General features: G+C 44.9%; 1 protein-coding gene across 2 annotated transcripts in view; it reads right to left on the bottom strand.

Moving 5' to 3' along the window:
• The window catches only part of LOC135399338 (structural maintenance of chromosomes protein 6-like), a 30,192-nt gene extending 8,766 nt beyond the window's left edge, over positions 1-21,426 (bottom strand). Inside the window, exons 1-16 of one of the 2 annotated variants that reach the window (XM_064631215.1) lie at positions 21,319-21,426; positions 18,903-19,035; positions 18,688-18,808; positions 17,320-17,425; positions 15,915-16,113; positions 15,363-15,443; positions 14,555-14,656; positions 13,801-13,938; positions 11,028-11,108; positions 10,756-10,902; positions 10,590-10,678; positions 9,503-9,667; positions 4,566-4,744; positions 3,959-4,140; positions 1,687-1,791; positions 1,217-1,419 (exon numbers count right to left, since the gene is read on the bottom strand). In XM_064631215.1, coding sequence (XP_064487285.1) covers positions 1,217-1,419; positions 1,687-1,791; positions 3,959-4,140; positions 4,566-4,744; positions 9,503-9,667; positions 10,590-10,678; positions 10,756-10,902; positions 11,028-11,108; positions 13,801-13,938; positions 14,555-14,656; positions 15,363-15,443; positions 15,915-16,113; positions 17,320-17,425; positions 18,688-18,808; positions 18,903-19,016 — 2,012 coding nt within the window. In that variant the 5' untranslated portion in view covers positions 19,017-19,035; positions 21,319-21,426. Of the gene's footprint in view, positions 1-1,216; positions 1,420-1,686; positions 1,792-3,958; positions 4,141-4,565; positions 4,745-9,502; positions 9,668-10,589; positions 10,679-10,755; positions 10,903-11,027; positions 11,109-13,800; positions 13,939-14,554; positions 14,657-15,362; positions 15,444-15,914; positions 16,114-17,319; positions 17,426-18,687; positions 18,809-18,902; positions 19,036-20,910; positions 20,930-21,318 lie in introns of those variants that run through there. The other variant, XM_064631216.1, reaches the window with a different exon arrangement.
• Positions 21,427-22,250: the final 824 nt, after the last annotated feature.

The following is a 22,250-nucleotide window of genomic DNA, read 5'->3' as shown; positions in this document are numbered from 1 at the left end:
GCCTATGAGGTTTGATCCCTTTAGCTCCTGCCGTTTAATGTATATTAATTGCTCTGTTTCAACCTGTATGGGATTAATTATGTACAAGCCGTGAAAAAAAAAAAACACTTGAACTTGAACGCAATTACCGACACTTTGTATAGCAAACGCTACAAACCAATATGGTAGCAGACTAATTTTTTTGGACACACATTATTCAGACTTGTTGGACACTTCGGACTCCCCACGAAAACCGTGATTTTCGGCATAATATTAAGAGATTTTTACTACCATCTTTCAGTCAGACCGAAGACCGAAAACACATTTTTCCAGACTAGAATGCTTGTGGACAAGCACCAATCAGACTATTTTTGGCCTTACAGCAGCAACTTTGAAACCGCCATTTTAGATTGCGCACGTTAATTAGACTTAATTGGGATCCCAGGCGAGACTGCTCTAAAACTTCCTAACTCTACCGCCAGGCGCCAGCACAGCAGCGGGGAGGGCGTGCACACACAGCACCACCTAGATACAGAAAGCCTGCGCGCTCGTCGACATGATGTAACAATCCGCCAATCAGGAGCCAGTCAATCAGGATCTCACGGCCGTAGCCAATCATGAACGTGCTTACAGCAGTCGTGGCCACGGAGAACTGCCGTCGTCTGTGAGTTGTGATTAAACATCCCCGCGTACTAAATGAGAAAACTTGGAAATAAAGCGCAAAACAGTCTCAATTGTTCTCAAAACTGATTTTCTGGAGAACGTCTTGCACTTTTGTCTAAATATTTAGGTCTGTGGGTTCCAGGTGAGCTGCAATCATTTGCGGGTTCTTGAATTCACAGAATCATGAATCGCAGTAGCAGATGAATTCTGACTTCATACGTCCACGTATCGAAGGAGGGAGAGGAGGCAATCCGCGGTGGCTTTCTTTACCTAGGTGGTGTTGGCACATGCCGCTGCTTTCGGCACCAGCACCACTGGCACTTTCAGGAGTCTGCACGCTATTGCCAGATCTGGATGCTCACACAAGAGCAAGCAGATATCATCACACGGAGGCACCACATACACCAGGGCACCATCACAGACCCCCTTAGTGTAGTTTCAGGTGAAACAAAGTTCAATTTCATCTTCCCATGTGTCCAGTTTTTTGGAAGTTGTGTCCTTGCAGAAAGTTAACATTCCGCTAGTCTTGAGCCGCTGTGGCTGCATTTATGCCGTATTATCTATTCATCTGTACCTGATCTGATCGTCGACGCCCACTTTCAGGAGCTCGGCCCGATTCTTTGCAGAAGAGTAGTATCTGAAACTAGGAGCTGGATACAACTGGTCTCCCTGAGCAGTGAAAGCCTCCCAGCAATTTCTGGGCACGGTGTCAATGTGCATCAGAGAGCTACGGGCTTCGTGGTTCGTCGGTATCAGCGCAATTTTTTCAATCGAACGCTGAAAAGGAAATCCCAAAGTTTGTGTTAAAACATTGCAAATCTCACTTTGTGGAAAAGTAAATTTTTCACTTGAGAAAGTTAAGGGATCTAGTGATGATGATTGAGACGTTTAATCGCCAAAGATTATTACAGCTGGAAATGCTAAATACCAGTTACAAAAAGATTAGAAAACCACTTAGAAAGAAAGAAAAAGAACAGCGAAAACATGAGAATTGAGAATCCCTCGTGACATTCTAAGCAAAGGAGGCTGATGGTACATCATAACCTGGTCAATGAGGCAGTTGACCACATCTGGATCTTCAATATCCAGGTTTTCCAGCACACTGATGTACCTATTTGAGCGCAATGCTTCACGTTCGTAGTTGTAAATCTGCAAGGAGGAAAAGAACAGGGTCATTCCAGGCCAAATCACCCAAAGGTCATGCTTGACCCCCCTCAGTTTTGCTTCCAAAAATTATCATGGACTCCTTATTGCAAATAAAGAAATTTTCCCGAGTTTTACTGGACAATGTTGAACCGTTGTCGATTTAGGTGGTGTCAAAGTTTGTCAGAATCGCGAAAACCATGCTATGAAAGTTACCTACTGAGCAGAATTTTGCGTCTAGGTGGACTTTACTGGCATAGAATGAAAGAGCGTAGCCCTAACATTCTGCCAATGTCAAATTCACCCCCCTCGTGTTTGATTTTCGGCCAGCAAAACAGGGCTGCTTTTTGGTGCTATTTCTTACAACTTTGCGCCTTGCTAAGGGCATTTTTCACACAAGCTGGAAGGGACTAATAAATTCAGCGTGTTCTGGACCTTCCATACTTCAAAATCACGTTTTGAAGGCCGACCACACAATACTTTTTGCCCCATTTAGCCCCAAATGCCGTACTTTTGGTAAAGTTGGCCGTTTTCAACACCATTTTTGGAAATGAAGCGGTCGGCGGAGAACAATCCAAATAGATGGAGATGACAGATCAATATCCATACTAAAGCATACAAAAAAAGTGGTAGGAGAGCTCCCACAGAAGAATTTTGTGTCTTTCTTGCGACAGTTAACGTCAGAAAAATTGCTACAAATTGTAAACATATAGTATTCTTATAAATTAAATACAGTAGTCCCTCGTTAGAACGAAATCGCTTTTTACGAAATATCACTTATTTCGAAGTTTCACCAGGTCACGATCGAAATGCATGTATTTGAATCACTTCATTCGAAGTTTATCGCGAGCCAACTCCGCACAGTACGAAAACGCAAGACTCGGGAGCGCCTTGATGCAGAGTCCCACCGTCAGCAACATCCCACGACTTAGTCACGCTAAACGGCAACATGCGCTTCTCGCTGTTTCCCTCCGGAACGCTCAGGAACGCTGACGACGGGCAGCACAAAGGAGAGCAAGAGCAGTCGCGCACGTGCCCACCTCCCCGACCACGTGACGCGCCTGTAGCGATTGGGGGGGAAGCTGTTGCTTCGCTTTTCGGCATGACAGCACAACAGCACCGAAGTCTGTACGGAGGTGTTTAACTTTAGAGCAGAAAGTCGCCCTCATCCGCCAAGTAGATAAGAGTGAACAGTCCAAATCTGCCATCACCAAGGCACATGTCACCGGGGAAGATAAGCTCCCCTTGGTGATAGTAGGCAAGGTAGAAAAGCTGCGCTGCTTTCGAAACGCTACTATGCCGAAGGATTGCATCTACAGAAGCAACAAGCACGCGTGGATGACAGCAGCTATTTTTGAAGACTACGTGGGACTTCTAGATCGCAAGTTTGCTGCTGCACAGCGCAATGTCCTGTTTTGTCGTCGACAATTGCACCAGTCACGGCAAAACTGAACATCTGACGGCTATCACTTTGGAGTTTCTGCCAGCAAACACGACATTCACCCTGCAACTCATGGACCAGGGTATTCGATTCTTTCGGGTTTGTGGATGCAGACGTGCCCATTGTTGGTGCCGCCACGGATGAGGAAGTCGACATTTTATTGTGTGCGAAAAGTCAAAACAAGACTTAATTGGAGGACAGGCCAAGGAAAATTCCGTCGACAGCGGTAACACGTAATATACTTAGTCTTTTGCTCAACAAAGTCGAATGCGGTGGGGGTGACTACACCCTTATGCAGTGCCTCAAGAAACTGGAAGACACGCTGTTGCCGCCCAGCAATACCGCCCGGCAATATGAGATTATGAGCTTTTTCTCGACGCAATAAAGGTTTGTAAGACTGCTTTTCTCATTGTCTTCTTGAAATTACCTGTTCCAACGCGCTCCCACGCAATTTGGTCAAATTACACCGTATTTATGGTGCTCCCGCTTTTATCGAAATGCCGCTTATATCGAATTTTTTTCCGGTCCCGACGACTTCGTTATAACGAGGGTCTACTGCATATGTTCGGTATTCAGCATTTCTTTCCCCATTCAATTACACTTCAAATATTCGGATTTACACACCATTTATATGGGGATTTTTCTAGCACCCCCTTCTACACCCCCATAAGACAACTCCTAAAATCTTGGAACACCCCTCCAAATTTTCTGCCAGAAAGGCCATCAACTTACCTTTCCCATGTATGAACTAACAATGATGGATGGCTTCCTTTCATTTCCCATCACCTGTCCCATAACTGAGCGTAAGGTTCTTGCGTCCTGGTCGTTGTCACAGAGAAAAGCAAGAAGGACACCCCGAAGACACGATTCTGTTGCCAGATCCCACTGAGAATCCTTTAGCTTCAGCAGCGACCCTGAACCAGAAACAAGGGTGACAGGGTCTTAAACATTACACTTATAGTATTTTCCGGAGTATAATTATGGCCTGACTTTTTGGGTTATACAAGATTACACCCGATATTTACACTGATATGGTGCTACGGGCACCACTTAGCAATATCTTGTGATATGATGCAAAGACAATGCTACACAAATGAACATTTTCTAAATTTTCGTGCACATTCTTGAAACTCAATTTTAAACTCGATTTTGTCAGTTATAAAAGCTACATATCAATAACACTACATATTTGTAACTTTTGATTAGAAAGGTCCGCAAATTTTGGCAAATATGTCCAGAAATTCGAAGGTTCGTCAAACCACGTGAACCAGTGGATTCAACTGCAAACCTTAAGCTCATAAAACGTTTGTAACATCACTAGCAACAACCCCAGACTCACCCAAGGGTCCTTTGGGAGGTTTCCTAAATTTTCTGGCTCGCATGGCATTTTCTATGGCCTGCAGAAGCCTCGGCATACTGGCCCCATACCTTTGCAGGTTGTTGCTCTTGCTCGCTTGTAGGTTGCGGATGCTGCCCAGGGTGGCTGCTCTGCGCTCCTTCAGCTCACCCAGTTCACTTCTGTGTACGACAGTTCAAGCATTTGTTTATCCAATGCAAATTTGCCTGCATGCCATATCTATTTGATTCTGATGGGGGGGCCCCAAATGCAATGCGCCAGCATACATAACTTCAAATACAGTTAAACCTCTATGTAACGAAGTCAGTAAACACATCGCAAAACTTCGCTATATGGAGAACTTCGTTATAGAGAACGTTAGCTAAATTTCGGTGGTTGTTACTACAGTTAAGTAGCCTGAAGTTCCCGGGAATATAACGCACGAAAAACAAGACTATGGAAGAGAAAGAAGCAATTTATTTGGCTCAGAAATAGTCAGTTACTCGCTTTTGCACAGTCTTGAAGAACGTCTGTATCACAGACCGTTCATAGTTTGCCAGCGCCGCCAGAGCGCCCTCCTGGTCCTTGTACGATGCCGCGTATCGTCGAAGCACGTCTATAGAGTCGAGCACCTCCCTAACAGATGGCACACATATGTCCTCTTCAGTGTCGCTCTCGCTGTCCTCATGTGTATCCTTACGCAGACCGGCGACGATGTCGGCCTCAGTAAGCTCCTCTGTGCATACTGCCGCTGAGTCGGCGTCCAAAAAGTCCTCCAGTGCAACATCATCCGGCACCCCACCTTGTTCTCAAAGTTCTTCCCATCGCTGGAGCACAGCGAGCGCGTCCGTGGCTTCAGTTTTCTTTGGCCTTCAGGATCGTTGACAAAGAATTCGCCGGGTTCCGAACCTCGCAGCTACGTCCTTTTTCTTTTCACCCTTGACGACTGCGTTGATGATCTGCACCTTGGCATCTACGGACAACGATTTCCGCTTGAGCACGTTTGCCATGGCGTCCACTTTACCCGCTCACACGCGGAACCAAAAAAAGTGACAAATTAACCGGCGGTTGTAAACTGTACGGAGAGAGGAGGGGGCCTCCTTCCTTCTCATTCGTCGAACGCTGGTTGCGCACGCCGGTTGCGCCGGTCACCGAGCCCCCGGCGCCCTCCTGTCACCAACTCTCCTTTGTACAGGCTTCTCCAACACAAAGAGCGACCTGGATATGATGCGTCCGGCACCCCGGATGGCCCTGAATTCCAGAAAGTTCGGAACGTCGCACTATTTCCGAGAATCGAAGCGGCGTTAAGCGCGCGCGGAACTTCGTAACACAGAGAACACGGGCAAACGCACTTCGCTGTACGGAAAACCCAAATACATGGGCTTCAAAGGGACAAATTTACAAGCATTTGAAAAAGTTCGCTAAATTGAGAAATTCGCAGCATGGAGAGTTCGTTATAGGGAGGTTTAACTGTATACAAAGGTTCATTCACACGATATAACCTTTGCAGCATGTTCACTGCAGCAATATGGTTCCACGTATTTGAGGCTGCAGAGAGTAGGCTCCTTTCACACGATGAGCAACTCACCTCAATTCCCCCGCACAGATCACGCGCACACATTTCCGGGATGCCTAAAGGATGCAGCAATGCTCAATTCTATTCTCGCCATGACTAAAGGCCTGCGATGTCTGAAGGTTTCGGAGCAGAGTGTTGCGGCAACAGGTCTGCAGCGGTGAGCTGCGTTACTTTTCTTGTGCTTCTGTGAGCGGCACTTTGTGGAACCAGCACAATGACAAGAGCAGGGCATGTTCAACTCCAGCGCAAAGCGCATGCACCTGTGCCAGGCACACTGGTGTGCGCAGCAGCCAATGTCCTTGCACTCGCCCGTCCCAATGCATGAAGTGCTTATGAAACTCGTAAATGTAACAATGTAACAATCAAAAACAGCAATCGCGTGATGGTCGCAAGGACGTGGTGCCTACGGCAATGCGGCTAGCCTCCTTGCATCCGAGCTTCTTAATCTTCACCAAGGTAGAAATTTGGGGTAGTTGGTACATAGCCATGAGTAAAATCTTGCAGCCAAAGAAAGGACGAAGACACAACGGTAGAAACACACAACAGCGGAACTGCAGACTCTCAACTAAAGGAATTTATTGACAATACGTCATTTAAAAGGTGCAAGAAAGTAGGACACAGATAGTGATAAAGGTGAGGATAAACATGTTCCAACAAAAGTTAGTCTCCTGCAAGATAATCGAAGATGATTATCTTGCAGGAGACTAACTTTTGTTGGAACATGTTTATCCTCACCTTTATCACTATCTGTGTCCTACTTTCTTGCACCTTTTAAATGACGTATTGTCAATAAATTCCTTTAGTTGAGAGTCTGCAGTTCCGCTGTTGTGTGTTTCTACCGTTGTGTCTTCGTCCTTTCTTTGGCTGCAAGATTTTACTCATGGTTCTTAATCTTGTTCTCTGTATCCATTTTTGGGCACAATCGCAATGCACAGACGATTTTGGGTGCATAATTGCAGCGAAAAAGGTGCGCGTTAGAATCATGCAAATACGGTAACCAGTCAGACGGGTTCCAAAGGCAAAGAGATAACAAAGCCTCGTGCTATGGTGAGAACAAGGTTTAAAGGAGCATGGAAGGACTTGAAAAAGAAATCTGTCAGGGGAAGTAGAGATTAGGACTAGAAGCCCTGGGACATAGGTATATACAGTAAACCCTCGTCAACTTGAACTTGCTTATCTCGAAATATCGGTTATCTCGAATTTTTTCTGCGTCCCGATCCTTGTCGCAATGCTTCTTTTGTATTCGGGCCCTTTTAAGTTGAAGCCTTTTTTTGCCGGAGTATGGATATCTCGAAATTCCATCACCGGTAGGTCAGCGTACCTACAGCTTACAACGTGCATTCTTCGGTCCCCCAGGCTAGGTCAAGGTCAAAGCCTTTCAGTCCTAGAGACTCACGCACCGCTAGCTGTGGCAGGCAGACCGCACTCCCCTTTCCACCCAACGTCACTCCTCCTCCTCCTCTGCATTCGTCCGAGCGTCTCAGTTTCGTTTCGTTCTTCGCGGCGTGATGGCTGAACAACGCACGTGGAAGTCCCTGACTTTGGAGCGGAAGGTGGCACTTATCAAAGGCCTGGCAGCAAGTTCATGAAGCAATTATCATGAAGTGTTTCGTTCATGCAGGTTTCTGGTCTTCCACCGCCGTACCGGAGCCAGCAGACTAGTTCAGTGACTGTGATGAACTGTGCAACGACGTGATGCGCCTCGCATGATGTGAGGAGAGTGACTTAGAGGACTTGAACTTCAAGCACTATGCACTTTACAACGGCGATGTTCCAGTAGCGGTGAGCTGAGTGATACTGAAATGGTCGAGAGTGCCCACGGTAGTGACGTGCCGGGAGGAGCGTCTTATGCGTTGCATTGAAGTGCTTGAGGATGCTTTCTTGTTCCCAGACGCGAATGCTAAGCAGTTGCTATTACGGGGTTGTTCTGTCTCAGATGATGTTAAAAAATAGATGGCTGCGGAATTGTCCACGAGCCCTATTACTGTAGGAACGCTTTTTTTTTTACGTTTCATAACATAGTGCATTGTGGTAACATCGTGGCAACGTAATTTTCGTTGTTCGCTGAACTCGAAACCCTGCTTCTCGAAATTTTTTCCGGTTTTTACGACTTCGAGTTATCGGGGGTTTACTGTACGCATTAAGGGGAGATGCGGCAATTAAAATGTCGAATTTTGTGCAAAAAGTTCGTTTTTCAAAGTGTGCATTTTTGTGCTCCTCGCACCTTCACTTATCATGTCACGAAGTACTTCAGTCAAATTCAGACTAGAAATTGATTAAATACTTATTTTTGTAACCCGCACTCGCAAAAAAGTGAGCAGAAATTACGCTCGGAAGGCTCTTTCTGTTTTGCCAATTGCGCGATAACTTTCCTACCGATCGGCGCCATCTTGGTATCATTTGAAAGAGGAGAAATCCATCTCTCCGATGGCCGTAGTTTCGCACTTCTCCGACAGCAAGTAAGGGAGCAGGGCACGATCGATGAAAGCAAAACTCGGAAAGTGATTGGCTCCCGAGAGTCACGTGGCCAGTGCGCGGCCCTCCTATTGGCGGAGGCGGCGCGCCACGTTCAAAATGCGCGCTTTCCTCGATGTTCCGTGCCGCGCCGGCTGTTCTGGGGAGTTTGTAAAGCACGATGATATTGATTTTACGTAATATTAGGCTCTGAAAAAGCTGCGTGACTAGAAAGGCTACTGTCCTGGTGGGTTTTGAAGGGCTGCCGTAGCGATTTGTGACAAATAGAGCAAAAGAAACTTCGGAGCTGGTTTTCCCAGCTTTTCATTTGCATCTGATTGTCATTACGGGGAGCTTCACCATATCTGTACGGTTGAAGATAGAGGCTTCCTGTCTGTTGCATGGTGTTCCAGACACATTAAGGAGTGCAATAAAGCTATTAGTTATTATTTATCTCATACAGAAAATTTTGAAAAGCCCTTTTTGTCAAGCAGTATATCTGTAGAAAAACAGGACAAGGGGTATTTAAACTTTGGCTAGCAATAAATGAGATGGGGAGAAAAACTAACAGTTTTATTGCACAGGGCAGGCCCTTAGTAATGTTTTGACATAAAAATATCATGAAATTTCAACACAATTAATCAATCAATCAAGAGACTCGTTAGACAGTATGCTTATGCCTATAACTCAATAAGTAAAATAGATATTCAGAAACCGATTGTTGCATTGAGATGCTGGTGCTGAAATACATAAGCACACCAAATTTGGTTAAGTTTGAACTATAAATAAGGAAGTTAGCTTTAATTGCCACATCCCCCCTTAAAAGTATGACAGCAGCATTAAATTCCATGCATAGCACACCAAAAATTCTAGTCAATGAAATAAAATATTAAATTCTCAGTGAGCTTACCGAATCATGTGAAGCCTTTGAGCTCCTGCACTTTCAGATCCTTTCACTTGCTTGAGGTGGTGTTCCACTGTGTTCAGCTCCGAGCGCAATTCTCCCATCCTTTCTTCTATTTCACCAAGCTGTTTCTCACGTCTCTCTTTCTCCTGGGTAGCTCGGTTGTGGTCGCTGACAATTGGAATGTTCGAACCACATAGGTTAGCTTTGCTTTGCTTTTCTTCTCACAAAAATATTACATATACTACAAACCTCGTTTATACGACACTCAAAGCCACTTATTCGAAGACAACAGATTTTCTTCATGCCAAAATAAATGTGTGTGCCAAGTACAACACCATATGCCTGACTCCCGGAAGACAGTTACAATTCCAAAGCACATCGAAACTGGAACTATGGGGTGCGATTGTGATGACACTAGACGCCACTTTTGCTAAGCACACTAGAAACAAACTGATCCCGCGGGACTGTCTACGCTGACCTCAACTCGCGAGCTGACCCAATACGAATTTTATCATAGCAATTACCAAGAAAATGTCGAGGAAACGTAACTAATGATTTTTATTAAAGGTACTGAAAGGTATTAAAGGTACTGAGGTATCAAAACTGGAAAGACATTAAATTGTGTGGTAACTCTACAGAGAAGAGTTGCACTTACATAGAAATTATAGGTCAGAAATTAAGTTAATTTTGCAATTGGGGGGCAAACAGGGGTCTTTCCAAACTGCTTTTTAGAATGCTTTTGCGAACTGGTTCAGTAATTTCGTCATTCTTTGACCTCGTACGGCTCAAATAAGGTGCACACCGTTTTTAAAAAATTTACCTTTAGAACAATTTTCTCTTGAACTTCTATTGAACTTCGTTGTAAAGGGGTTTGACTATTTGAACTGGGAAAAACACACAGTAATTTGAACCTATGAATGTGCAAACGTTTATTCAAGCAAGACTGCCAGGTTATCAGATACACTTACACTGATATCTTGCATACCTGCTTCTATGACTCACAACAAACTGGTTTTCAGATAAACTTGCACTGATCTCTTGCATACCTGCTTCTATGACTCACAACAAACTGGTTTTCAGATAAACTTACACTGATCTGAGTTCTTCGATCCTGTCTTTCAAAATAGTGGTTTCTTTCTTCTTTTGGTGGACCTCTCGTTCTATTCTTTGAATCCCGGCCTGTGGTGAAACATGACGTTGATTATGAAATTGCCTGATCTTATCAACGACTGACAGAATATAGCTATGGGCTTTACCTCGCATTCTTTCAATTTTTCTTTGGCTGCCAAAAACTGCTTTCGAGAGGCTGAAGACTCTGGTTGTGTATCTTTTATCTGTTTCATTGTCTCATTCAATTCTTGCTGCAGTGCTTGCTGTGCGTCGACTTGAGATGTCACCCTGCCCTGAAAAGCCACGCACGTTAATACACACCATGTTTCTGCCAATGATCCACGTGAAGTAGATGTAGCTTCGGGTGAGGACAGGAGACATCCAGCTCAACCTATAAGGAAAAAAGAATGCTGTATACCTCCATCTTTTCTATCTTTTCCTTCAGCTTCTCCAAGTTGTGGGCTTCCTTGCGGCATACGTTGTCCTTCTCTTGAAGAACCTGCGTACGATCGTGGTAGAGCGTACAGCAGCGTACCAGTGAGCTCAAGTACTCACGTAGACCTACAGCACACTATTTTTCCCCGCAAAATTTCTAGAGAAATGAAGACAATTACAACACTTGAGCTACTGTAACGGCTGAGCATTAAAAGATGTTGGCATTGCAGCTACTCCGAGCACTGCAACCATACCAGATGTAATGCTGGTAGAGTGTGCACTCATCAAGAACAAGAACAACCCTTACTGCACCAACTGCCTGAATAGAACGTTTACTACGACAGTGATATCCATGAAGCTGAAATGGTTGTGCAATGAGACGTCCTTCAAACGAGCAGAACTGCGTTTGATGAAGAAAACAGCACCAGCTAAAAATCATACTGAGCATAGATAGTGCCCACTAGAGGTGCTTGGTACAAAAAAATGGTGCTGGACCTACTTTCAACAACAACAACTTTATTTTAAGATGATGAATGGGGAGTTTCCTCACATCGAGAATCACTTCTGGCACTCTACCCCATTGCTGGTGGTGATGTAGGGAATGAAATAATGAGCCGCTTCACAATAAGTATCGAAGTCAGATTGTGTCCAGAAAGGTCAAAAGAGCTTTGAGCGCAGACACTTTCATTTTTGCTGTAGCAGGCCGTAAGACAATCACTGAGGCTGACCTGTAGCATGCTGTAGTATCCACCACTCCCCTTCCAAGAACCAGTAAGTGGATTATTGATACTCATGTCACCTCCACGAAGTAGCACTATACAGTATGGGAGCTTCAATCAGGCTTGCGGCATGTAGCAGATTAATTTTCAATGGCAAACAAGACATCGTGGCCCAGTTTTGTTATAGCAGCCTACTGGGCTGCTTCCGCAAGGCAACACTGCTTCGTATATTCCCGACATTATACAACGTTTTTGAAAGTTGAATTGTGCAGCGCTATAATGCCATTCAACAAAAATACTCTGCATGATTGCTCTTGATACGGCACAAATCACACTTACGTGCAATGTGTGAGCCAGGGCCTACACCAGGATTCTTGGGCCTGGTGGGGAGATGTGAAACCAGTCGGACAAGCCATTATTCGTTTGTAGGGGAGGGCACACGTATGGACGGGAACGAAAAACGAGTCGGTCCCGTGCGCCCTCCCCTACAAACAGATACAGGATTTTTCGGACTCGGCGGGGATCGCGCTAAAGTCCGAAAAAATTAATTTCGCTTCAGAATGAACTTTACTAAGCACTAGTAGGTTTGAAAAATTTGTCGATGCTTTTCTAACGGGCTTCCAGCTCTACCTGATAACATCAGCTGCTATTTCCCGAAGCGACATTTTGGCTGCGTTACAACACAAACTCCAGAGTAGAGTAGAGTCACGTGACAGAGTTGTACCACGTGACCATGGGAGTAGGGTAACCCTCGGGTAGGTTGTGAAACGGGCGCGAGTACGATTCTCAACATGGCGACAGCAGACGACAGTGACGTTTGGGCCTCAGGACATCAGAACTGCTGGCCGCTGCTTTGCTTTAGTGTGACGTTGTTGACTTTGGTATGGGGTCATCTGCGTGGGTTCGTAAAGCATTCATTGCCATGAATTAGGGTATCTATCGCATGTTCCGAGAAAGGGTAGCGCTGTTCTCGTCCGCAGCTTACCGCAGCCAGCTCTAAAACGCGTAGAAACAGATTTCGACATTTACATGTAACGATCAGACGTGTGTTGTACGTATGATTCCGTACATGTTGTTCTGAAGAAAACATCAGGTCGCAAAATCCGCACTGAAACTTTCCTGCGTCCTCCACGATGCAGCCGACCCCAGCAGCAGCAAAAGCGGACGACCGTAGATTTCAATGCAGACGACAGCTCTGACGTCACTACTCTTAGCTACTCCCGTCTGATAGGAAGTGGAGCGAGTCGATCTCGAGTAGCTACTCTCGAGTGGGCTACCTGCTTTTGGAACGGGGGTCGTGACGTCATCGAGTAGGTTTTGGAAAGCGGAGAGTAGCTACTCCCTACTCGGGTCGACCCAGGTGAGTTTTGGAACGCAGCCATTGTCACTGTGCACTGACAGGGCCATCGCCATCGTCAAGTCCGCAAGTCGGCTGCACCTAACGCATGCGTGCTTTAGGTGAAGCTCGCTTTACAGCACTGTCGCACAACTCGCGGGTGGACAGCACATGCTGGGCCTCTTGAATAAAGTCATTGGCCAAAAACGAAGACGCACAAGAGTTACAACAGACCTCCTTTACTCAGAGGAATGGAAAATGCAGAATCATTGCCTATTTATTCCCTTCAATATTTTATTTGGTTGATTTCTTTTGATACGAATTTCGGGTGATACCAATATTTTCTGTCACCCCAAGAGAGAAATTCACCGATTGGGCAAACAGAGTCCGAAATATCGAACGACGGGGCTGCACGGAGTCCGAAATTTTGGACGTTCCTATACAACAACTCTATGGGACCCGCGGCCATTCTGAGAACGAGTCCGAATAATCGAGCATGTCCGAAAAATCAGTCGGCGACTGTAATGGTTTGTCTGATCAGTTTCATATCTTGCAGCCTCCAGGGTCTTGTCCGAGGCCACGGCTCATATATTGAAAGCAAGCGTGATTTGTGCATTAGCAATGTAAATCACATCAATCAGAGAGGTGCGAGTTTGAGATGCGCTGAGAACCTTCCTGATATAAGCGGGTTGAAACATTACCTGCTCTTCTTGTGCTACTTTGGCCCAGAGAAGTTCCTTCTGCAGGTGTTCCAGCTTCTGCCGCTGATTATCCATGCTCTGCAGACGACGCCACAGCTTCTCGCAACGTCTCACTTCGCGCTCCACCTCTGGAAGCAGCTAAAAATGCAGCAATAGCAGAAACAGTAAACTTGCACGTTCTCTCCAAAACGGGTCATACAGCTGATACAGTCAAGCCCCTGGCGACTGGCAAACCACGAGGAGCTTGAAAAGTGTTTGGTATTGAGGGTAAGGAGAGCCACAAGCCAGAACAGGTCCATTACTTATGCTAAGGCGGAAGAATTTGTACTTTGGCGTAGATTTCAGTGTTTCTACTGCAGCAAATGTTGGCTGACAAGGTATCATCAACGCAACGGTCTCATTTTTCACGAAGTGCCTGGAAAAGGTGCTGCTGCTGATGCTAATATGTGCAAAGACTGGCACACACAACGGAGTGGGAAATTCTTTGGTTTCTAATGAGTGAAGCACCGTAATAAACTTGCCACGTGTAACAATAAACCATGTCATTGTAAGCTATGTTTCCTACAGTGTTTGTGCACCTCTGGAAACAATCAAAGACAGCGTCTGACATTCTGGACCGCATCTTCTCAGTAAATGGAACTCTTGACAAATTAACAAATTATCTCAGCCCCTCCAGGCTCCATCTAAAGAGATTCTACAATAATTAGAAATGGCCAGAATAAATTTAGTCAGACTTTACTACATGTGTGTATACCTTTTCTTTTCGGACTACTTCAATCTCTGTTTCAATGCATTCCTCTTCAATCCTGTGATAATCTGCCTTCAGCTTCTCCAGCTGTGTAGCCTTCATGAAAAACTGTGGAGCGAAAGGGATGTGCAAGAATGTGTGAGCGATCATGGGCATACTGAAAGACTACACAATTCCACAGGCTTCCAGAGTCAGGAATTTTCTTCTAGGACAAAAAGCACAACGGTCAATCCTGTTCAATGTTCCGAAAAGGGAGCTTCAACAGGATATATCGCACACTACTTACAGTCATCCGAGACACAGTAAAACGGCCTGCTGTAAGGTTTTTTTACACTGTAAAGGCTGGAATAAGTTACGTGTGAGTCATTTTTCAAGAACTGTAACCACGTTCTACAAGTGGAATGCCCCCACAAGAGAGACACCTGAAGCAGGAACCAAAGATGTCTCAGATTTCACAGTACACCTTATTTGATACTAAATAAGTATGCCACATATTGTAGAGATAACAGAGGACACTAGCTATGAACTTTATTTGGCACACTGCACCTCACAACCACATGATGGGTAATTATAACTTCTACACATCATCTTAGCATTACTCTCGTGCTCTAAATTTGAAACTGACGCTGTTCTCATTAGAATAAATTTGAAGTGTGCAGGTGTTTGCTGCCATTTGTAGCCCTGATACAGCAGCCACGTTGCAGAAAAACTTCCCTGCAAATTCCATTGTCTTTTCTTATTATTTTTATTTTTCATAGCTTCTACGCCCTCTTTAATAAGTTTACACCGAGGAAATAGCCATTGCGGTACTCACACGATACTTGTCCCCTGGGCTCTTGCTCTGCAGGAAGTTTCTGCTGGTCTCCTGATTCAGGACCATCACAGGGTTGTCAATCTGAATACAATAGTACTCTCTATACTCTGCTGAACAACACAGCAGGACGATACAGGTACAAGATGGCGAGCACAGCAATGTAGAAACAGCAAGACGGACATGATTACACCCCTGTGTTTCAGGGTTAAACCCGGTAAAACACATTCTGACGGCTTGTTTTGCATCACAATCACTTGTGATAAAACCTGCCCAAAAAATAACTTGCAAAAAGTGCAAATTCAACACGCGACACAGCCGAGTCCACTTATTACGATATTCAATGTAACGATAGCTCTGATATGACAATCAAATTGCTCAGTTCACCCACTGAAGTACGCGTAAACAAGGCCTCGATATAACTATAGTCATTAAAGCGCTTGCTCGTGTACAGCAATCAGAATTCTCCCGCTGGCCAGTAAAATGTGCTAAGATCCAGAGGCAAGATTCCATACGCTTCATTATAAACTATGGCTGTGTGGCTGAAATTCTAACCTGCACATTGAAGTGGTCCAAGATAGAGAGTAGCTCTTCACGTTTTGAAGAGACAACGGTGCCATTTGCTGCCTTTATCTTATAGCTGGAAGATCCGTCGTGACTCAGGCGTCGTTGCACAATAATTGAACCGCCATAGACACCCGGTCGATATGCATCGGGTCCTTTGTTACTCAACTGCACTGTCACCTCTGCAGACCTAAAGAAAGATGCATTAAATGTGCAAATGTGTTACGTTTCATCTGGTGTGAGCTAAGGATGGGCAGCAGGTAACGACTACATGGAATTACCTACACTGTACTTTAAAAGGCAAATAAGTACTACTTGTGCAGACTTACTGTTCAAACTTCTAAGAGCCATAAAATCAGTTTGAATAATTGAGCAAGACACCAGATTTCCGGTCAAAGGCAAAAGCTCGGGTTCCTTCTAAGACCACCATTCGAAATACTGTGGCCAGATGGTGGTGGTGGTTGTGATGGTGAAAGGGCTTGCCACGACTGACGCCCTGGGGAATGTGCATCCTGGACCGACTTCTGTCACCAGAAGCTGCCAATGATATGCTTGCTCCACCCCCAATGAGAGTGAGGAAACACAGAAAATCATCAAGTGGCTCTAGTTCAGTTCTGGCTGTACACAGAGATGGGCATACTGCTGTGCGACAGTTCAGTATGTGACAGCGTGCCGTTAAAACACTGTGTATGCAGCCGCATACATTGTCGATGCACCCGAGGATGTTCGTGTGACTGCCAACACCACGGAAGTGGAGAAATATTCTCAACTGCTGTCACATCACCATCCACGTCCATATCCAGAATGACCAGAGGAGTCAGTAGGTGAGAGCGAGGGAGGGTGGCCACTTCGACAAAACTGAGGTTGCAAAGCTTTGCCCCCCCTCTGACATATTACATGTTTTGGGGAACATTTTTTTATGGGAATTGCATGTTTGCTCATCGAGCTTTGCTTACTGCAGGCAATGTTCTTTGATCAGTGAAGAAAATTGTTTAGTGCTATTGCGCAGACTCCACACCAGTATGACATGCCTCCCTGCATTACGACATTGCATCTGCAAGGCAGGTGCCTGAAGCAAAAACTGTACAGTTCACAAGTTAGGTAGAATATTGTTGCTGCGCATCCACGAGCTGGAGAGTGCTGTGGTGATTCCAACAGCGCTCGCTGGACATGTTACAGATGACAAACTTAAGCAGAATGAAAGAATCTAGGTCTACTCTGCTTCCTCCTCCTCAACAAGCCATCCTGACCATCGATCTAGCTTTGAGGAAGTCGAACTTCTCCCTCTTCGTGTGTCTTTTATTCCATCCATAGTCTGTTTCTTTTTTTAGTTTTTCATTATGAATCTGTGCCGCGAGCCTGTTTACTTTTTCACCATTCACTCAGTAACACTTACCGCGTTCCAGTTTCGACGAGACCTTTGACGCTTGTCCCTCGGCATGCACTGGCTGCTTTGCCACCGAGGCCAACAATAAGCGCAGTCAAGATAGCACTTTTGCCGCCTGCATTCACATGACATCCAATTAATACACACACAAACATTCTACAGTTCAGCTGGTACATGAGCAGCAGGTACAGGGAGTACATTGCTTAAAATGTTATTCATGCAGGGTTTGCCACACGCTGCAAAAAAAAATTAATCCTGTTTGGCACTTCAATCACCACAGGTGTGGGTGCAACATCTTCCTTAAACGAGCATCGAAAGCGGTGTTTAGCATTTCTCGAGACCCAAATTTGTTCTTCAAATAGGAGTCGCCACAAACAACATACCCACATAATTTCCATCTATTCTCTCGCCCTTCCCACTAGAAAAAACAGGGTCCAAAAAACACTGGAGGTGCATAAACTACACAGGAACATTAGTTGCAGGATTTTCAAGCGATGAGATACCTCCGAATTTTAGTATATTAGTTGTGCACTACCGTATGAGCTGCTATTGACGTTGTCAGTGCGTAGAGGACAATCGTGTCCCCCTACACGAGCCAACTGATTGGTGTTGATCGAACATCATTACACAAGCGCGAAAGAAGCACCGCCATACTGTACCTACCAGGCAACTGGTGGCGGTCACCAGGCAATATACCGGGCCCACTACTGCTCATCCTACCAGATAAATACAGTGAGATGCTGATCGAAGTCGTCGTCAGGTGCACCGACAATCAAAAGCCACTCATCAACTTTTGTCACGCTGTGTTGTAGTTTCATAGTGTGTTTATCCAGCATTTCTGTGTAGTTTGAGTGACAGTATCGTCCACTGTCAGTAGACCATCATCCAAATGCAGTGCACAAACAGAACAAAAGCAAGGCAGTAGCTTCTGTAGCACGTACGGTGTCGGCGTTGATTGCAATATGGGCAGAGCGAAAACCATGCGGTACACACAGCAATCACTAAGAGGTGCTCAGCCAGATAACCATGCACAAAACTGCTGGTGCATAAATTATGCTACTTTTTTCCCCTTTCTCTGCGTTTTTCGTGAAAAACAAGGAGAGCACAGATTATGCAAGTAAGTATAGTATTTTTGCTTGTACAGTGTTTCATCACAGTGCGATTAAACTTATAAGACACCGAAAAAGGCAACCATGAACGGTGAGGCATGACTTTGGAGACGTGGCACTCTCCTATGGTTACATAATCAGGTCCGTGCGACATAGCATCAACATGGGATGCAGCCATGAATTCTCAGGCTCGGTGCTACCGAATCTTACTTGACGCTAACCAACGTGTGACAAACACAATTCCATTTTTAATCTGTCCTCCACTTACTTCCGTTCCTACCAACAATGAAGTTCACTCGATCCGCAAATTGGAAGTCTAGCTTCGAATGACACATGAAGTTCTTGAGCTTGATTGACTCGATTATTCCTATGCCAGTTGTGTCTTCCGACTGCAAAGACAAGATATAAAATTGTTTGAAGCATCGCGCGAGAAAAGGTATGGATCACTTCAAGCTATCGCACATGAAAGGCAGCGAAACCGACCTGACTGCCCTGAGACAGCGAATCTCGTGGCTTTTTACTTGGAGAAAGGTCTGACAGTGAAGACACCTGGAGGGAGTCGTTCACGTGGCTCTCTCCCCTTCTCTTCCCCAGCATGATGTCAGTTTCCTCTCAACTACGAGGGAAAAAAGAGAGAGAGGGGAGCAGGAGTGATGACGCTGTGAAAACGAGCACCTCATCCAGGAACGCTAGAGCAGGGAGAAGGTAACAGCAGCCTCAGAGAGGACTGGACCTATATGAATAACAGCAGACACAACAAAAACTAGGCGTGCGCAAATACTTATTTTAAAACGGAAGCGAATAGGTAGTGAATACTTATAAAACCCAATCGAATATGAAACAAGTAGTTGTAAAACCGAACCAGATGCACATGCAGCACATGCAGTTATAAACATGGGTACAGCATGCATACACAAAAGATTCATTTGGATCAGAATAGGAAGTAGAGCTCATTTTGTATCTTTCCCATTCCAGGTGCCATTTTCAGCCTTACGTGTGCGTCTTCAGAATTATTTTAATACGTTCAGTTTGGAAGAAACATTGATTTCATTCCAAGTTACAGTATGGAATTCCACGTTCAATACAGAAACCAAATCTAATACAGAGTTGTTCGCTTCCATATTTGAAATATTTGAATATTGTGCAGACCTAATAAAGAAGGGAAGCTTTACAAATTTTCGAATAATAAAACAGAGAATTGTATACGTATTAGACTCGAACTGAATGTGACATTCCACATCCAAATTCTGACTCCAATATCTCTTCCAAGCTCGATATATCAGAATCGTTCCGAATGTGCACACACAAGCCTGAAAAAGCCGCGCGCAACAACAAAGTCAGTGCTCCACATATATCCACAAATCCATCTGTGACATCTTGCAGCGGTCTTTCCAAATTGCACTTGTCTCACTTAGCAAGCACTGCTTAAACTACAACAAGGTGGTGTGACACTATATTTTCTTTGTGGTGCTAGAGAACACCTCATGTTTCAAGTGTCTCGCAGTTCTTTCAATTCCTGGTACTGGGATTGGCATCTTGCAGCACTTGGCAAGTGAATGTCTCTAATGAGCTATGCGAGAAAGGTACCACGCCATTTCTGTTCACTGGCGCTGCAAAGACTGGGGATTGTTTTTATGTGGCAAATGTTACTCATTGAAAATGTGTTGAACGCTGCAGTGCAGTGACACAAGGGAATCACTCGTGAATCAGTATCCGGCAGTTACGTGCTTCGGTCGTACAACTATTTCCTTCGTATTTATTTCAGTTTTAATATGACTGTTAAAACAGACCTAAAGAAAAAAAAAGGGGGAGGTATGAAACAGCCGCAGGAATTTATGATTGCAATCCAGTTTAACAGTGCTGTGTCATTTTTTACAATTGAAGTGCTATCAGTGCTGTGCATTTTCTTTGCTTTTTTTCTTCTTTTTTGTATTTACCATTACATGAACTTTCACTGCACTTTCTTGTCAACTACTTGGCTAGCAGGAATTAATGTATTTGTATAGTATATCCAGGGTGGTCACCATGCTTGCTTTAAATATCCCAGCAGTTTCCAAACCATGATGGCGGCATAAAGTAGACTTCTAACAAAACGCTTCAGAAGGATATTTGCACTGCACAAACCAAACCAGACCTACACTATGTGAAGATTTTAAAAATATAACTTTTCTTTCCCGTGAAATGGCTGAGCACACAAGAAAGTAAGGTGAAGCTCTATGCAAGCTGACACCAAGGTACAAGTGAGCCCTCACCCTGAAATCCGTCAGCACAAATGAAAGCAAAAAGCCTATAAAGCAATGGTAAGGTCCTCTTATTACTGCGATTCTGTTTCTGTTACCAGATGTCGCATCCAGATGACTGGGTTTTTAAAATAAACGAAAAATACAATGTTTTAAAAGAACTTTCGTTTTACCGTCAGCTAAGACCACCGTGCTAGGACACTCGTGCCGCTGCACTGAACGCGCTACGCATGTAAATCAGACCAGCTTACTATCAATGGAATCAACGAGAATCACTCAGAATGAACCGAGACTGAGAACCACCTCTTGCATGTTTACAGAAAGGTCCCTTCCTTCTCGACTGTACAGACTCACAAGATGTCAGACCATTTGCTGACACTCAAACATATCTTAAAACGTCCGGGTGTACAGCCATGATATGACAGTGTGAATGTAGAAAAATAGCGAGGAGACACGTCTCGTAAGTTAGTAAAAAAGACATGCGTCAAAATAGTTCAGCACGTGCAGGCAGTTTGGGAACACATTCAACACATTTTGCGCGCGTCTCCTACAGATGAAAAACGCGAGTTTTTCGCATACTCTTTCGTGTACTAATACACTAGAAGCAAAGAACAAGCGAGCTCACTGTGTCAACGGGATTTCGTGGCGAAAACACTTACCAGCATACAATAACAAGAGTAGACAAAACCGGACAAGCAGAACACCAACACCGCCAAGAAGTTTTGCCGGTTTTGCCGCCAGATCTGACTTCTCCGCCTTCTGTCGGATTGCTGTCAGACTTAGCGGATGGATAAATACTTGGCTTTTTTGGCGCCTGACTATAGCCGAGCCGATAGCCGTTCACCGGTTTCTAACCAGACGTGAAATTACGTGATGACTTCAGCACATGGAAGAATGACATTATTTTTTGACAAATTCCATCGTTTCTTGTGACTGTGACAGTAGACTGTAGACCTGCGTTGCAGCGTTGAAGCTACTAGAAGGACTAGAAGAGCTGAATGCAAACAGCACCAGTAGACGCCAGCAGGACAGGAGTGGGCAGTAATATCACACGCTTGGTCAAGGAGATGAGAAAGCAGAAATATACAAAATTTGTGTACTATACATATAAATGAGACATTCATGTGCTCCTGTCACGTTTGGATTGTTTCTGGAAGTGCTGCGCCTCGAACGCTGCAGCTCTGCTCAACCAGGGGCGAATCCAGACCCTCGGTTTAGGGGGGTTCTTTGTCGAAGCGCGTAGTGGGGTCCCCAGCGAAAGGGTCCCCGGAAAAAACGTCCCCGGAGAAAAGGTCCCCTACGCCGATTCATCGAACGCCGTTTCATCGAATCGATGGCCGCCGCTTTTTCTTGCGGTAACGTGTGAAATACGTAAAAGGCTCCCCAGTCTCCCCAACGTGTGAAATACGTAAAAGGCTCTCTGACCTAACCTTGGTCAGTCTCCCCAACGTGTGAAATACGTAAAAGGCTCTGCTGACCTAACCTTGGTCAGGCGTCGATGAAACGGCGTTCGATGAAATGGGCAGACACCCTATTCATACAAACATGGGAAAAAGATGTACATTCTGCCTTCGATAACATGGCCTGGTTA

The sequence above is a fragment of the Ornithodoros turicata genome, chromosome 6, assembly GCF_037126465.1.
Source record: "Ornithodoros turicata isolate Travis chromosome 6, ASM3712646v1, whole genome shotgun sequence".
In the NCBI taxonomy this organism is placed as follows: Eukaryota; Metazoa; Arthropoda; class Arachnida; order Ixodida; family Argasidae; genus Ornithodoros; species Ornithodoros turicata.
This window is presented reverse-complemented; position numbering and strand designations above follow the sequence as displayed.